Below are 18,335 nucleotides of genomic sequence, written 5' to 3'. Positions count from 1 at the left end.
GACTGCATGGTGATCTTTTCACAGAAATGATAGTGTAGCCTCTATAATCAACCTTTAATCAAGACTAAATATCTCTTTTGGAATCAATGAGTCAAGTTCTCTCTTTATCAGCCTTTCTCTGCCTGCCAAACCAGCAGAAGGTGGGAAGGAGAACTCAAAGCATGAAATTCAAGTCTTTTTGGTTTGCTTTCGGTTTAACACTTTGACTAAATAGTTTAGTGGAAAGGAAGAAATGCAAACTACTATTTAATTCTAAGTCCTTGTATTGTCTGCAAGTTATTATTTGTCCACATATTCCTTTTTTTTTTTTTTTTTGCTATAGACAATACATGGTTGGCTGCTTTCTTAATAAAATGTGCAGTGTTCTGAAGTGATCCTGTGATGTCTGCAATTACATAAGCCATAGTTATTCTGCCACAGAACGATTGCAGAAAAATAGGTAAATTTTTTTTTTTTTGTCTCAGAAACCTGCTGCTAATGTAGATCCAGCCAGCATTTCAGCATTTCAGCACTCAAAGCTGCTCTGTATAAAGCAGCATATTTGGAAATCTGCCTCTGGTACACCCTATTCACACTCTATTCATAAGAAGTACCTTATGAATAACTTCTTAGGGGATCTAAGTTATGTGAAAGAGTCACAAAAATGGAAGAAGCAATGAGTTTTTAGAAAATCCAGTATTGGTTAAATGTTCAAATACCTAGACACTCGACACTCAACACTCACTTGAGTGTTGAGGATACTTTTGTTAGAGAAATACCCTCTTTTAACTTCTTTTTTTTTATTTTTTGTTATTTTTTTATTTCTCTCCCCGCCCCAGTTGTCTGTTCTCTGTGTCCATTTGCTGTGTGTTCTTTTTGTCCACTTCTGCTGTTGTCAGCAGCATGGGTATCTGTGTTTCTTTTTGTTGTGTCATCTTGCTGTGTCAGCTCTTCGTGTGTGCAGCACCATTCCTGGGCAGGCTGCACTTTCTTTCGCGCTGGGCGGCTCTCCTTACAGGGTGCACTCCTTGCTTGTGGGGCTCCCCTACACGGGGGACACCCCTGCATGACAGGGCACTCCTTGCGCGCATCAGCACTGCGCATGGGCCAGCTCCACACGGGTCAAGGAGGCCCGGGGTTTGAACCGCAGACCTCCCATGTGGTAGACGGATGCCCTAACCACTGGGCCAAGTCCACTGCCACCTAGGACCTTTTATGTGGGAAGCCAGCTCTCAACCACTGAGCCTCATTGGCTTCCCTGAGAGGGCCTTTTCCTTTGTTTTGCTTGTTTGTTTGTTTTTTTGTGTGTTTTGTTTGTTTTGTTTTTCAGGCGGCACTGGGAACCAAACCCAGGACCTCTCAAATGGGAGGTGGGAGCTCAACCACTTGAGCTACATCTGCTCCCCCTGAATTATTTTTTGAAAGACGACTATTCACCATTCCTTCAAAAAGGACCTGGAGTTATTGATGGTATTGTTAACATGGTGTTAATCTTATTTTCACATTTCTTAATTGTAATTTTTTTTTTAAAGATTTATTTATTGATTTCTCTCTCCTTCCCCCTCCCCACTCCGGTTGTCTGTTCTCTGTGTCTATTTGCTGCATCTTCTTTTGTCCGCTTCTTTTATTGTCAGTGGCACAGGAATCTGTGTTTCTTTTTGTTGTGTCATCTTGCTGTGTCAGCTCTTCGTGTGTGCAGCACCATTCCTGGGCAGGCTGCACTTTCTTTCGCGCTGGGCGGCTCTCCTTACAGGGCGCACTCCTTGTGCGTGGGGCTCCCCTACGCGGGGGACACCCCTGCGTGGCAGGGCACTCCTTGCGCGCATCAGCACTATGCTTGGGCCAGCTCCACACGGCTCAAGGAGGCCTGGGGTTTGAACCACGGACCTCCCATGTAGTAGACGGACGCCGGAACCACTGGGCCAAGTCTGCTGTTCCCTCTTAATTGTAATTTTAAGCAACATTTTAAAAGAGGAAATTGTGAGAATAAATATCAAAATGACACACCTAGAAATCACCAAGTGAAAGGGAAAACTTTTTAAGATTTCTCTATCAAACTGAACCTAAGTTATTAATAACAGCATGTGATATTACGGCTGCATTAGTAGTGCTTCCTGAGTCTTGGTTTCAGAAGCAAATAAATTTCCCAGTGCTTTCATTGTGCTATGTCACCAGGTTAAAAGAGAGAAAGATAAACCATCTACTAAACCCATTTTTTCTTGTAGGTAATTCACTATTCTTAAAGGACTGGCAGACATGAAGCCACCTTGTGCTGCATGCCTCATCTAAGATAATACTCACCCAGTGCTTGTTCAGTATATTTTGATCTCCAGCAACGACATAGTACATTGGAAATTTGATTACATATAAAGCTCTCTGACTGCTATGTAGGTGTAAAAAAAAAAGAATTTTAGAAAATCAGATAATATTCAGAATCATAGTGAAATAGTTTATTGACTAAAATACTTTTAAATTAGCATTAAACATTTCCTGGATTATTTACACTAATTGACAAGAAAAAATTATAAAATTATTTTGTCTGACCCAGTCTAGAAGAGTTTTATCTCTTTTAGTTTCCAAAGAATCATAGAACATTATTGCTGGCAGTTTTGACTACAGCTTGGGGAAATTTAACTCCTTTTATGACAAAGTTTGTTAATACATTCTTCATTGACTGTCTGCTTAAAAAATATTAAATTAAGCCTAAATTCATTTGTAAGAAAAAGAGCTGTAATAAAATAAAGAAATATTGAGCTTTAAAATTTTGCACTGTTTAGGAGATCAAATGCTTTTCCTCTCTATAACACAAAGAATGCAAACTTTATTTTCTCTCTTAGTTTACAACATTTGGAATAAAAGGTCTCCAAAATTCAGAGCAGCACATCTCCAGACTTAAAAATTAAGTTTAAAAGCAAACTACTTTGCAGGAAAAAGGGCACTTTCATATAGTACTGTTAGGAGTGGAAATCGAGTGAACCTTTTTTTTTCTTTAGGTACCCAGGGCCAGGGAATGAACCCAGGTCTCGTATATGGGAAGCTGACAGTCAACCACTGAGCCATATCAACTTCCCTGAGTTGGTTTTTTCATTGCTTTTTGTTTGTTTTTGTGTTTTCAGGAGGTATGGGGAACCAAACCCAGAACCTCCCATGTGGGAGGCGGGAGCTTCTCCCAAGTCAACCTTTTTGAGATCAATTGTACCTATGTATCTAGAGCATTCAAAATATTCATGCCTTGTAAATATGAATACTCATTCATTTGAGTAATTCCATTCCTGGAAATATTCCTTTTAAAAATCCTAAATATTTATGCTCAATGCTACTATTTATAACAACATGTGTTAAATTCTAACAGGAATTAGAGTACTCCCACACCAAGAAATTTCTAAACAATTCCATGTCAATGAAAGAAAACATGGATACCCAGGTCACACTAAAAACTGACAAGCCAGGGCTTGGTTAGAAGTTCTTGGTCCTCTATTAGTTCTGGGAAAGTAAAAGGTATGTCTGTATTGGTAGAGTATGCCCTGTAAGGAAACCAAATAGACAACCAACATGATATATGAGGAGTACTACAAGCTCTTGCTACTCAAAGTATTGTACTACAGCTCAGTATACAGTATAGCCAGCCTCAGCTCAGATGTTTTGGCGAAAGGGAGAAAATGGGAGAAATAATAAACTGTCTAAGCCCCCTTTAAAAGTACTAGGGTCATAACCCAGGCTAAGTAATCCAGACAGTAGGGCCTTCAGAGATAGGCCCTGGAGACCAGGGCTCTGACAAGGGGACAGGACAAGGCAGGCATAGTGGCCTCGACCTCACTTTGCCTAAGGATGATGACTCTGATAACTGGGTTGGACTTTTAAGGTACAAAATCTGGACTAACCTGGGGGAATCCATATGAAGTTTTGCACTTGGGATTTTGTATCCCCAGCATCTAATTAGGAACCATGGACTGAAGAGCCTATTTGGCAAAAACATCCCTTCCTTAGGCATTCCAAGGCTCTGCTCTACCCTTTTAAAGTCCCCAACATTCTTTATTTTAACCAAAAGATATAATGGCACTGACTACAAATGTAGCTATATATCTAAAAGGCAGAGGGAAATTCTCCAGTTGTTACTTTTCCTGTGTTAGTGCCGATTAGATCGGTGGGCAGCGTTATTCTAAGGGGAAGATATAAGAGGAGGTAGCATATTCGGCTGTGGGTCTGGGGTTGGAAAAGCATGATAGTGACAGGCTTGGTGGTCTGGCCAGGATGTGCTGTAAGGAGTCTCTATGTCCTGATAAGAAGAGGGGGAAATTCCTTTTCACAGGGAGAGAGGAAGGGGAGAATTTAGCATTCAGGAATGCTGCAAGGGAAGATACCACACTCTGAAGGCTGGAAGCATTCTAAAAGAAATTTACTCAGAGAGTCAGGTGTGAAGCAAGGATTGTTCTCAAAGGAAACTTGGTGTCACAATTCTGCCCAAGACTGCTCTGAACAAAGGTTCAGGGAACCTGCTACCTCCTCTAAATCTTAGAGCAATGAGAATTTAACATCAATTTAAATTGGAGTCAGCCCTCTATTTCTAAGGAGCCAGAAAGGGTTGACTAGCATGGTGGTTTGGAGGTGTATGTACTCCAGAAAAACATGTTCTTAAACTTAACCCATTCTTGTGGGTATGAATCCATTATAAGTAAGACGTTTTGATGAGGTTATTTCAGTTTAGGTGTGGCCCAACTCAAACAGGATGGGACTTAATCCGTTGGAGTCCTGTATAAGCAGAATGAAATTCACAGACAGAAAGCCCCTGGAAGCAAGAAGCTGAAATTGACAGAACCTGGAAGGGAACTGAGAGGCCAGGAGAGGCCTCCATGTGCATTGCCAAGTGGCAGAGGAGCCAAGGACCTAGGATCCCTGGCAGTCAGCCCCAGAATGCCACAGTCTTAGGGGAGGAAGCATTGCCTTGATTATGCCTTGGTTTGGATTTTTTCCTGGTCTCAAAACCACAAGCCATTAAATTCCCACTGTTTAAGCCATCCCTTTACATGGCATTTGCTTGAGGAGCATAGGAAACAAAAACAGCTAGAGCCAGTCCTCCCTTTACCATCCTTTGCAAGTGATGTATGTTCTGGCCCTGATCATTCGAGGGTCATAATGACTTTTCCAGCTCCCTTGAAAAAGAACTAACATTGAAAGCCCAGTGGAGGAGAGGTGGCTGGGTATCTGTCAACTGAGCATTTTTAAAACTAAAATTTTTTAAACTAAAAATGACCTGAGAGATCATTGCTTTCCCTTCATTTTATATGTAAGAAAGCTAAAAAAGAAAAAATGCCTAAATGTAGAAAGCCTAAACATTGCAGAAGCATTAAGTATAGATAATCCAAAAAATGAAAATCAGCCCCTATGAAATCTTGAGCTTATTATAGAAATTGTCCTTATTCTTAAACATGTTTTCTCTGCAGTTTGAATATGTTTTTTGTCTCTATATTTGTTGGTTAAGGAATGGGTCAAGGTTTTTCAAAATTGTTCTTTGCTGTTACAATGGAAATGTACAAAAATGGGTAATAGACTATTTTGGGACCATTGTTCAGAAGTGCATTTATCTCAGAAATGGTTACTATGGAGATGAGTACACGTTGCATGACTCTACAGCTTGCAAGTTAGAGTCATCATGCTACTAAGACATAAATAGCTGTGTACACACACACACAAATGCACACAAGTCCCTGCACACATGCCCACTAAAGTTATGTTATTCCTCTCATTTTGAAAAATAATAATAAAATTCCATGCAGTGCTGACCTCTGGTGATGCAAGGACCTGCAAACTCTAGACCTTTTAAATTTTAATATTATACAATGATACAAAAAACATTTTTTAAAACATTATAAAATAGTCTGAATCAAGCTTAAAGAATAACAGACAACATACAAAATAAATAATGACAACATATTTTATAAAGTCATATTTCTTAGATGTCACTGCTTTTTAAAATAGCAATATAAAAATAAGAAGGTGAAAAACAAACCCAGAATATAGCACAAAAAGTTCTTGAGTTATTTTCCCCAAAGTATTCAAAAATAATGGGCATAGTTATTTGCCTAGTCTCTCTCTCCTTCTCCCTCCTTATTTAGCTAGCTACTTTTTCTCTTTTTTTCTGTGCTTTTCCTTCAGGAAATAAATTTTTTAAGTTGCTTAACTTCCCAAGAAACAAGCCACTTTCAGAAGATCATGAAGATAATATATTCTAATAAAAGCAAGTTTTTTATTTATTTTACTTTATTGTTTACTTTCTATGAAGAAAGTTTTTAAATTTCTCAACAAACAGTAGGATAAATAAATTAAACCCCTTCTATGTACCTATCACCCAGCTTCAATACTTACCAATATTTGGCTGATTCTGTTTAAGATAATCCTCCTTCTCCCCCACCTTCACATTTTAAATCAAATTCCAGACATCGTGTTAAAAATTCTTTTACACTATGAAATTACACTAACCAATAAGAAATCTTTCTTCCCTCTATAATTTAAATATTTTTTAAAATTTTTTCTTGGAAACATCAAAGGTTTGATTGCATAAAAGTGCAATATGGGGAAGTGGACTTGGCTCAATGAATAGAGCATCCACCTACCACATGGGAGGTCTGTGGTTCAAACCCAGGACCTCCTTGACCCGTGTGGAGCTGGCCCACGCGCAGTGCTGATGCGCACAAGGAGTGCCATGCCACGCAGGGGTGTCCCCCGCATAGGCGAGCCCCACGCGCAAGGAGTGTGCCCCATAAGGAGAGCCTCCCAGCATGAAAGGAAGTCCAGCCTACCCAGGAGTGGTACCACACACACAGAGAACTGATGCAGCAAGATGATGCAACAAAAAGAGACACAGATTCCCAGGCTGCTGACAAGAATAGAAGCAGACACAGCAGAACACACAGCGAATGAACACAGAGAACAAACAACTGGGGGCGGGGAAGGGAAGAGAATAAATAAAAAATAAATCTTAAAAAAAAAAGTGCAATATGAGATACTAAATCTAGTAGTTTTAAGTGATAACAACTAGAATGATTACCTCAAACATGGCAATAATTTAATAAACCAATGATTTAGCCACATTTGGCTTAGAAGCTTCATATCAGTTGTCTGTTTCTTTTCCTTATGAACATGCACCAGAGTTAAAACACTAATTAGTGCTTATGTATTTAAAGATATTTAAAAGAAATCATGCACCTTGGCTTATTTTACAGAAATATAAGGATTGTACACCAAATCAACAAAAGAAATATGTTTCTGCTTCCCTTCCAGAGTTATTTTTAGCATATTTTATTAGTAAACACCTTATAATTGCTAAAGTGTACACAAAAAAGTACAACTCTAAAATAGCACATTTTTCACAGTTCTTTTCCAAAAAAAATAGTCATAAAGGGCTTCTCATTATTTGCTGCCATTTTCAACAGAAGTTTCCTCTAGTTTTAGAGCTGGGATAAGTTCTTCAGTTGAAAAATCCATGAAATACAAAACTAAGGTTAGCAAGAAACCTAGTACTATAACATTTATTCCGACTTGCCCTTCGATACTCTTCGCGCACTGCCTTCTGTAAGTTCAACATTGAAAATAGGTGAAATTTATTTTTTCCCATATTCATCAGTCTAATATACTTGTCTGTCTTCATGTTATTTACTTATCAATGCATTATAATTCAAGTCTTTAAAACTTTAAAGTCCTTCAATCTTAAACTTTCAAATGTAAGTCTCAGAAAGTTAAGGTTTAACTATCATAGTATGAGAGACCTTAGGGATCAGAAAAAAATCTTTTTGTTCTTTATAGTTTCTCCAAATTAATTTATTATGTTTTAAATAGCCACCGTTTGAAAGGAATAGGTTCTTTCTCTTATATGCTTAGCTCTAGTAATTCTAGCTTTGACTTTATTATCTATCTATAGAGTATCTACAGGGATATTGCCAGAGAAATATATGTATCTTTAGGAGTATTCTCAGAAAAAAAATTAATGTTATTAGGAACTTCCAACTCAATCAAGAAAGAGAGGATTGAAGATAAAAATAAAAGAGTTATCACACAACACAGGACCGATTTGTCATCCACCGAAATATTGATACCAAGAGACATAGCACTATGGCTTTCTAATTCATAAATCTAAAACTTAAGTGTACCAGAAATACGGATGGTTTCCTGGATGAACTGCATCAGTTGATGTATGCTCCAAACATTTTCTAACTTTTGTTGACCATTATTCTGTTGTTTGCCTATTCCACTACTTAGGATAGGATATTCAGTTAGCTTTACTACCCATGATGTCCTTTCTGTTGACACAAAATTACTTATTTTAAATTTCAAAATTTTTAATAGTCTAGGGATTACTAAGTTAGTTTACCTTATCCACATTATTCCTGATTCGTTTTAAGAATTCTATCCTACTTCTTCTCTGCTTTTATTATTTTAAATTAAAAAGTCATATGTGATAGTCTCTATTTATTGTATAATTAATGTTATTTTTAAAGTTTGGAGAATAAATCCCTGGAGGAAGATGGGCTGACATTCCTTGAGGGTGACACTGTGGAAATTAATTTGCTGTCATTGACAATTTACTAGTTACATTGCCTGCAATTCCAATCTACAATTTTTTTTTGTTTCAAAATTTTCTTTTACCTTTGATTACATGTCCCAGGTTTTCTACCCTCTTCTAGAATTTCTCCTTTTCAGGTTTCTTTTCATGTTTGAATTGCCCGAACTTTTTCCCTAAGAGCATCCATTGTCCATTGCTGAGCTTTCTCTAAAATGTCTCCTCTTTTTTTTTTTTTTTTGGTTGAGGTACTGGGGATTGAACCTGGGAACAAGTATAAGGGAAGCAGGCTCAACCATTGAGCTATACCCTTTCCCTACAATGTCTCCTTTGATAAGTTCAAATCTTCTTATTCAACCATCACCTCTATGTGAATGACCTCCATCAACTCAGGTGCCCTGGCTTTGCTCATTCATTCATCCATCCATGAAATATTTACTGAGTGCTTACGATGTGGCAAGTATTCAATAATTACGTTTGAGCTTTTCAGCACTCTATAAAACACAACTGCTGACCATTTTAATACCAGTGTCCCTAACTAGAAACTGTTAAATTATTTTTTATGAGCTTCTTTCTTTAATTCCTATATTCTTTTTTTCAATGACCTCTAATTTATTTTAAAAAGTGTATTTTGAGTCATCAGTGCTCTTTTCTTATGGGCTTCAACATAATCCAAGTTTCATGTCCTTTATACCTCAGCTTTCTAATTGATCATATGACTTATTTTCTTCACCCTCCACAATAACATTTGCATCCAAACATCTCCATTATATTGTACAAATTTTAATCCCAATTTGCACAATTCTTTATAGCTAGGAAGTTTTCCCACAAATGCGGATTACTTTCTACTTTTGTGCTTTTTATTAATATTGCTTTTCTTATTCTGTGATTTATTTTTTCTTGATTGATTTTTCTCCCCCCAAGGGAATTGCAAGTTCTTGGCTATCAGGACTCATTTCTGCTGTTGCTGAATTTTATCAATTCTAATTACACATTTTCTTATTATTAACTTCCCTGAAATCAGAATGCCTCTTCTAATCAATGGTGCCTTAAACATTGTATCATACTTTGACAGCATTTCTTCTTTCATAGTGGTAGCTAAAATGATGGTACGTTTTAAAATTGAAGATATCTTAGATTCAATGAAATACCATTTCTTTCTCTCTCTCTTTTTTGGTATCTTCACAGCACTTGATGGAGTATTAAGCTCATAATAGACATGCCATAAATGTTTATTGATTTTGTTTTACTGCTTATATGGCTTTGAAATATAGAAGTGGTTGCAATAAAAATAATGGTAGATATCTAGCATGTCACTAATTTCAAATTAAAGCTTTGAAATACTTTTTTTTGATGGGGAAGTAGAGGGTGGAAAAGAATTAGACAATTATGTAGTGCCTACTTTATTATTAGTTCCCCTCCCCCCCAAAATGACTCCCTCGTCTGTTTGCACTGCTTTTTTTGTTTGTTTGTTTGTTTGTTTGTGTTTTCTTTAGGAGGCACCAGGGGCCAATCCTGGGACCTCCCATGTGGGAGGGGGGCGCTCAACTGCTTGAGCCACATCTGCTCCATATTATTAATTTTTAAATGTTTATCACAAAGAATTGGATCTAACTTCTGAATTATATTCTAAGCTCCATTTCTCTGGGCTTTGAAAAATAACTCACTTGTTTTGGGAGATGTGAGATCCTTAAGTATCATTACAGACATACAAATGACTAATATTTTGGAAGGAAATGTGATGGCTTTCACTTCTGTTTTTATTGCTTCTTTTTATATTATAATTATTAAATAACTACAACAATTATGCATACAAAACCAAAAGATATGTAATCAAAATGCTCCAGTAACAAATTCATATGAGGTATTATATTCATAAAGGAAATTTGCATTTAAACTTGTTTTCATTGAACTAATTTTTTGAAAATGTTAAAAATCACGCAGTGGGAGTAGGTGCCATAATCATGACTGCAGTTTGTTTTCTCTTTATATTCATTTCACACTGTGTATGCATGTACTCATTGAAGTACAGATGGAAACTATTTCCTCAAGCCAAAACCTGTAATGAAAAGTGGATTTTTAAAAATGTTATTTACTTAAGTAATATCTGAATTAATGGATGTTACATCACATTGCAATGGCACATTCTATATATAATATTTCAGAATGTGTAATGTAGTGGGATGAAAGAGGACCTTGGACTCCAATAGACCTGGAACTGAATACAAGATCCATTGCTTGAAGCTTCTGTAGGAGAGAGGAATTATGTGGGAGGCACAGGAACTTATCCCAGTGTATATGTACTTCTCACTCTTCCCTTTTCCCCCCCAGACCAGGTGGTCTGAGGTGTTTCAGTCTTAGCCCTTATAAGGATGTACCCCCTTTTACTGGATGATACTTTACTGATCATGTCCCAGTATAGGCAATGCCTCTCCTGTGGGTGGAGTACTGGCCTCTTCCTCTGGCCTGTGTGTCATAACCTTTTTTATTTTTATTATTTTAATTTTTTAAAAGGAGATACTGGGGATTGAACCCAGCACCTCATACATGCAAAGCAGGCATTCAACCTCTGAGCTACACCTGCTCCATTATTGGTTTCTTCTTATTATTATTAATTTTAATTTTATAATCTTTTGCCTCTTCTTTCTCTTCTGCCAGTCCTCTAGGTCTGAGAGGGTGGTGATTCTCCCAATTCCTCTGCACCCAGGCCAGCTCTGTGAAAAGGAGTTTTGTCCTTAAAGGACTATTTGGGAAGCCATATAATGGAGTAGAAGAAGCATTAGTTTTTGAGTCAAGAGACTTGCTATCACTTTTGATGTGACAGGCAGATCAGTTTACTTCTGTGGACCTTGGTTCCTCATCCGTAAAATAAAGTTTTTAGTTGAATAGTGTCTGAGAATCAGTGTATTAGTATCAAATCCTACTGAAGGAAGGTTAATGTTATAGTATTATCAGAGGGATGGTAGCTATCAATGTCTAACCAACAATTCTACCCATCTACTCTAGAAGGATATGGTACAAAGACCATGGGCTTTTGATTAAGAATAACCATGGTCAACCAACCTTGCTATTAGAACCTAACAAACAAATGTAAGCTGTATGTCCAAAGGGCTAGTTCCTTATGTTTCAGGTTAAACATCCTTCTCTATAAAAATAGGGTAATAATACTTACTTTGGTGGGTTGTCATGAGGTTGAATCAGAAAATGTATGTATACTGCTGGGACATTTCATCTGTTTTTGTTGAGGAGAACTCTAAACCAAGTGTTAGTTCTTAGTCATCCTCAATATTATCAGCTGAATGGGACATAACTGACCACACTGTCCTCTTTGAACCTTTTGCTTTACTTGTGTACTCAGATCCCTCTCTCTCTTTATTGCCTTTTTCCCTGATTTCTCCTTTTTATTCAACTTTGCTGGATCCTTCTCATCATACTGACCCTACATGAGGACATGCACCAGTATCTTTATCAACCCTCACTACCAGATTATCTCATTTAGCCCCATGATTTTAAATGACATCTTTAGTCTGATTACTTTAAAATTTACATCTCAACCAGAGGCCACTCCCCTTAACTTCAGATTTATATTTGCAGCTGCCTTTCTGACTTAGTTGACTGGTGTGTATATTACATTTAATATGTCCCAAATGGAACTTTTCATCTCCCATCATCTTTTCTTGGTAAATGACAAGTCTATATTTCTGTTGCTTGGGCTAAAAACTTTGGAATTATTCTCATCTCCTGTCTTATAATCCACATTCAATATACTAATAAATCCTCTTGATTCTCACATGTATCTAGAATCTGAGTATTTTTCACCTTCTCCTCTGCTAACTTTGTAGCACAAATAAATGTCACCTTCTATCTGGACCACTGTAGTAGCCTCCTAATAAAACTCTCTGCTTCTACCTTGCTCCTTCTCCTCACAACAGACAGAAGGACCCTTGTACAGCATAAGTAGTATCAGGTCATTTGACACAGATTGGGTTTCCTAGAAGCAGACTCTGAGGTATGGTTTAGCATGCAGGACTTTTTAAGGAGTGCCCTTAGAATCAACACTTATAGAAGGGAGAAGGAGGCAGGATTCAGACCTAATGATAGGTTCAACAAACCCATGTTGGTTCTAAAGCTAGAATGGCCCTTGAGAGTTGTCCCAAGTTGGCTTGAAATGGCCAGGCTTTCATGCTCCTGTATTTATTAGTCATGGATGTGGGCTGTCCCTTGAAGGGCATGACCTCAGGCAAGGCAGCTTTCTGCATCTGAGGCAATCCCTGAAGGAATTGATACCAGTAAGACAGCACTTCCAGCAGCAGACACAACAGGCATTCATTGAAGGGGGTCTAGGCAATCCATCATAGGGTTTATCACGTTACTCCTCTACCCAGTCCCTCAGGTGGCTTCCTATTTGAGAATAAAATCCAAAGTCAGGGAAGCTGATGTGGCTCAGGCCATTGAGTGCCTGCTTCCCACATGGGACCTCCCGGGTTTGGTCCCCAGTGCCTCCTAAGAACAAATAAGCAAACAAACAAAAAAACCAACTCAGGGGAGCAGATATGGCTCAGTGGCTGAGCTCCGGCTTTCTGCATATAAGGTCCCATGTTCAATCCCCAGCTGTGGCACCTCAAAAAAATATAAATAAATAAATAAATAAATAATCCAAAGTTCTTTCTCTCATTCTTCATCTCCCACCATTCTCCTTCTCACTCACTTCCCTGTAGTCACAGTTGCCTGCTCTGCTGCTCCTTAGGAATGCCCCCTCGCCCCAACACACTCCTGCCTGCACACTTGCTATTCCTTTTATCTGTGAAGCTCTTCCTCCAGATATCTACATGCCCGCTTTCTGCATCTTTTTCAAGTTCCTACTCAAATTTCATTGTATCAGAGGAGGCTTCTTTCCCAGAGAATAGCACACTACCCTTTCACTCTGTTCCTTATTTTCACTTAATTTTTCTTCTCAGCATTTATAATGAGTTATATAACTAACATGGTTATATATTTATTTGTTTCTTGTCTGTCCATCCATCTCCTCCAATTTGGATATAAGCTTTTTGAAAGAAGGGAACTTTATTTTCATTACTGCTATATTCCCAGTGCCTTTAACAGTGCCTGGCACGTAATAAGTATTCAATAAATATTTGTTAGCTTGTATTACTTTGGAGGCAGAGCAGTAGTCTATAGTAAGACCTAAGGTGCTGGATTGAAACAAACCTAGGTTTTATTCATGGTTCTAAACTTACAATATGTGAAATGTAGTGTAAGTTATTTGACCTCTCTGATTCTGTTTCCTCAGTTGCAAAACATAGGTGAATAAAATATTACCCACCTCATAGGCTTGTAGTTAGAGTAAATGAGAGAATGTGTAGAAAGTACTGGTTAAGCATCTGAAAGATAACTTCCAGGAATCTAAAATTGCTTATAAGCCCAGTATCTAGGGTGTAGCAAGTGCTCACTGATGAGTAGTTACTTTTTGGTCATTGTTGTGATAAACAAATGGATTGATTTATGGGTAGGGTGTTTTTTTTTTTAATTTAATAAAGTTTTATTTTTCAAAATGTACATTTGGTTGGACCTGTTTATGCATCTTCATCAGCAGCTGTGGCATCTCCACCCTTGGTGTTTCTGGCGTAAATTATTTCAGCTCTGTGTTTTGAAACCAGCTTGATAAATCCTTTACTAAGCAGCTCCTGCAGGGTGCGCTGGCCAGGGAACTGCGAATCTTCAGTCTCTTGGAGACCACGACAGGAGTTATAAACTGGTAGTTGGGAACTTCCTTACAGAATTTGTCATAAAATTGGGTTTGTCAAACAATACTACATTATTGAGCTTGTCTTGAACTTTTCCTTTGGACCACTTTTTTTTGGCCCTGCCTCTAGATTTGTTCACTGGGTCTTTGTCTTTCTTGGCCAACTTTTTGGTATCTTTCTTCTTCTTGTCTTCCTTGGGCAACATTGTGAAGCTCAGAGTAGCTGCAGCCACTGCAACCTTGCTAAGATGTCGGACAGAAAAGTTAGGGTTGTTTGTGATGACCCTGATTTTAAATGATGTGAACATTTTCTTCAGTTCTTCATTTTAGAATGCCTAGCACATAGCTAGATGAAATCTCACTTTTTTCAATAGGGAGAATTTTTATTTATTTTAATTTTATGTTGGAAAGTTTCAACAACAACAAAAATTTTAATGTGGTGTTGGAGAATAGGTTTTTCTAAGTGCAAATTCTTCATTCTATATATGTGTTTATATATTGTGTCAAAGCATTTTATATTACAAGGGCTAAGGACAATTTCTATTTGAAGGAATACGGTTATTTTCTTTTGTGAAACAAATAAGCCTTTTGTAATCAGAATCACCATTTTATAATTTACCTATTTTGTAAATTGTTTTGTAAACATATATTTGATTTCCCCCAACTTCCTGTATGGAAAGACTTTCTGCAATGCTTCTTATTGATAGAGTGTATATTTATTGCACAAAGTCCTCTTCAAGAGTTCTAAAAAAGATGTAGAAGGCAAGCCAGAAAATACTTAAATTTTAAGGTCTTGCCAATCTGCATCCAGAAACAAAATAAAGAATTTAAAAGAAATTCTAGGTAGCAGACTTGGCTCAAGGGATAGAGCATCTGCCTACCACATGGGAGGTCCTGGGTCCTTGACCCCTTTGGAGCTGGCCCTCGGGCAGTGCTGATGTGGGCAAGGAGTGCCGCGCCATGCAGGGGTTTCCCCCGAGTAGGGGAGCCTCACGCACAAGGGGTGCGCCCCTTAAGGAGAGCCGCCCAGCGGGAAAGAAAGTCCAGCCTGCCCAGGAGTGACACTGCACACACAGAGAGCTGAGGCAGCAAGATGACACACACACAAAAAAGAGACACAGATTCCTGGGCTGCTGACAAGAATAGAAGCAGACATAAAATACATAAATTAATTAAAAAAATAAAAAGAAAAGAAAAAATCCTAATATTTCTTTCAAAGTACATTTAAATTGTTAAGTCACAAACATACACAACAGCTTTATCTACTCAGTATCCCTCTTGGCAGTAATAAGAGAAAGAAAATGTGAAGGACATAGGAAGTGAGAAATAATTTTAAACTTCTGCTCTAGTTCCATTCTATCTCAAGGCAGGCGGGCAGAAAAGTTCTGCGAAATAGGAAGGTTTGCACTGCGAGTCCGCCGGCCTTAATAAATCAGAAGCGATGTATACGCCCACTGGTATCTTTCAAGCCCAAAGTGACACCAATCGAACAGATCCAGAAAAATCACGGCTTTTAAAAAGCAAGGAAATCTCAGCCCTCTCTCCAATTGGTTCTTATATTTTACCATTCCTCTTATAAGAAATAAACTTAACGTCAACAGCAGCAATAAATAAACTCCCATGCACACCCCGGGAACCCGGAAGGGAAGACGCGAATTTTCGGCTGACAGGAAAAAGAAACAGCATCCAATCAGCCCCGGTTTTTCAATGGCCAATCAAACATCGCCTTACATTGCAGCGCTGGAAAAACAGATGCTGGAAGTCCCGGTCTTCTCGCGGGTAGCTGCTATAGTTACCGGGAGGGAGAGCACCCCTGGGGCTGTGTGTGTTACCTGAGCAATAGGGGAAGAGCAAGCCAGCCTCTCTGAGCTTTCTAGATTTGCTTGTATTAGTTCCTAGCTACTGCTTATGTAATGCACTCCCTTAACCAGGAAATTAAAGCATTCTCTCGGAATAATCTCAGGAAGCAATGCACCAGGGTGACAACGCTAACTGGAAAGAAAATTATAGAAACATGGAAAGATGCCAGAATTCATGTTGTGGAAGAAGTAGAACCGAACAGTGGGGGTGGTTGTGGTTATGTGCAGGATCTTAGCTTGGACCTGCAAGTTGGCGTAATTAAGCCATGGTTGCTCCTGGGTGAGTATATTGATTTGCCACTAAGTCATTATGTCCTTTTAATCATTTTCCTTATCGTTCATTCCCCCCCCCCCCCTAATTTATAAGAACCTATTTTATCGGCCGTCCTGCTGAAAAGTTGAAATGTTTCCTTTTTTGGATATGAACTTACATTAGTTAGCTAGAGACATTTCTGCCCCCACAATTTATTTTAGTATTACATGGCTCCAGGTATTTGAATTTTAGAGAAGCTCTCTTCCTGTTTTTCTAACTTCTCTGGAGGATAATGCATTGTTGTTTTGTTTTCTTGGATTATAAAAAGATAAATTCAAAAGGCTATATAGCCTTTATTATTTTAAAAATTGAATTAGAAGAAATACTTTTAGTAGGCAAAACTACAAGTGACAAGGATTAAAGTTATAGAATTGTTAATACTTGAAATAAGCATGTGCTTGACTTGCCTGATCAGCTGTTAAAAGTTTTACGGAATACATACTTTCTGTGACCACATCTGTGAGACATCATAGTGTCTGTTTTGGACTGTTGAAGTGGAGGGCTTTTATAGTTTTGAGTCTGAGGATGTTACTAATTCTTATATTATGGAAAATCCTGAGTTCCCATACATTGTATAGCCTACAAATGGCTGAAACAACATGATTATAAAGGTGTAAAAACTTGGCTAGAATATGGTATTGCATTCTTAAAGAAAACTAGTCAACAGTATTTTGAGGTGGGTCTGAATTATTTTTCATTTATTAATAGAGAAATTAAGACTTGGAAAGAGTAAATGACTTAATATTTATATAGTCAAACCAATATGGGAGCTAGAAATATCCAGGTATTATGCTTAGGGCTTTAAACACTGCATCTCCTTTTAAGAAGCCTATGAAGGAGGCATTGTTACCTCCACTGGGTCTTAAAATTGATTGGTTAAGTGACTTGCACAAGGTAACACACCTAGCAAATGGCAGAGCTGGGCGTCAAGCCTAAGTCTGATTGGTTCCTGGGCTCCATTATATACTGGACTGCCCCAGATTGGCTGGGTTCTTAGCCCTGCCTGCCGGTAAATTATTATAGGAGCAAGTCATTTCTCCTCTCTGGTCTTACAAAAAGCCATCTCTAAAGCTGAAGTAATAGTATTTGCTTATCACATATGGTTATCCTGAGGTTGTTGTGAAAGTTATTTAAAAGAAATCAATCGCAGTATACATATGAGATACTATTGCATTATGTATTCTGTGAATTGTTATAGTTATATAGGCTATCTTTAAATTTACCAAATGAGGATCTTCAGCTAGTTTCTACAGCCCAATAAAAATTCAGTGAGTCATTTAACTAGTCTGAAGGTTCATCCAGGTCTTGCTCTCTCTATATCTAGGGGGGAAATATGTCCAGGCATATTTTTCAGTTACTTGGCTTTCATTATAGTGGTTTAAAATAATTATGATAGACTTTTGAGATATGTTCACCCGTTTAAAGTCTTCATGAACTTTGCTTTTTAAATTAATTAATTTTTATTTATTAGAGAAGTTATGGATTTACAGAACAATCATGCATAATATACAGGATTCTCATAGTCCACCCTATCGTTATTTCTTTATGTAGACATATTCAAAGAGCCTAATAAGGTCCATTCTCAGATTAGGGTTAGAACTCACCTTGGAATTTTGGGAAAGTCCTGGGAGGGACTTCTAAAACTAGTCTTTAATAATCACCTAGGACCAGGAAATGAGATATTTCCCTCAGGCCCAACTTCTTGTCTTTTGAGAGACAGATGGACCATTTTCTTCCTAGTTACAAACGTCTTACTCATGGGCGGTTACATCTAAAGTTCTACTACTAATGAATGATGCAGGAGTTGTTTCTGATCATACTCAGTCTTTCCACTGGGGGATGAGGGTTGTTTTCAGGGGGATTCCTAGAACTTCCTCCACCTAAAAG

The 18,335-nt window shown here is 37.9% G+C and overlaps 1 protein-coding gene and 1 pseudogene across 3 annotated transcripts in view; one reads left to right on the top strand and one right to left on the bottom strand.

Annotated features, from left to right (window-relative positions):
• The window catches only part of DUSP19 (dual specificity phosphatase 19), a 69,089-nt gene that overhangs the window by 16,821 nt on the left and 33,933 nt on the right, over positions 1 to 18,335 (top strand). For 2 of the 3 annotated variants that reach the window (XR_011649249.1, XR_011649250.1), the window contains one exon: positions 323 to 439. Coding sequence is in view for 1 of the 3 variants with exons in the window: in XM_004476891.4 (XP_004476948.3) it covers positions 16,190 to 16,415 (226 nt within the window). In the remaining 2 variants the exon portion in view is untranslated. Of the gene's footprint in view, positions 1 to 322; positions 440 to 15,968; positions 16,416 to 18,335 lie in introns of those variants that run through there. The other variant, XM_004476891.4, reaches the window with a different exon arrangement.
• On the bottom strand, positions 14,107 to 14,947 carry LOC105744515 (small ribosomal subunit protein eS25-like; annotated as a pseudogene).

Source organism: Dasypus novemcinctus, chromosome 7 (assembly GCF_030445035.2).
Source record: "Dasypus novemcinctus isolate mDasNov1 chromosome 7, mDasNov1.1.hap2, whole genome shotgun sequence".
In the NCBI taxonomy this organism is placed as follows: Eukaryota; Metazoa; Chordata; class Mammalia; order Cingulata; family Dasypodidae; genus Dasypus; species Dasypus novemcinctus.
Note: the sequence above shows the minus strand (reverse complement) of the source record. Positions and strands in the feature narration are given on the sequence as shown.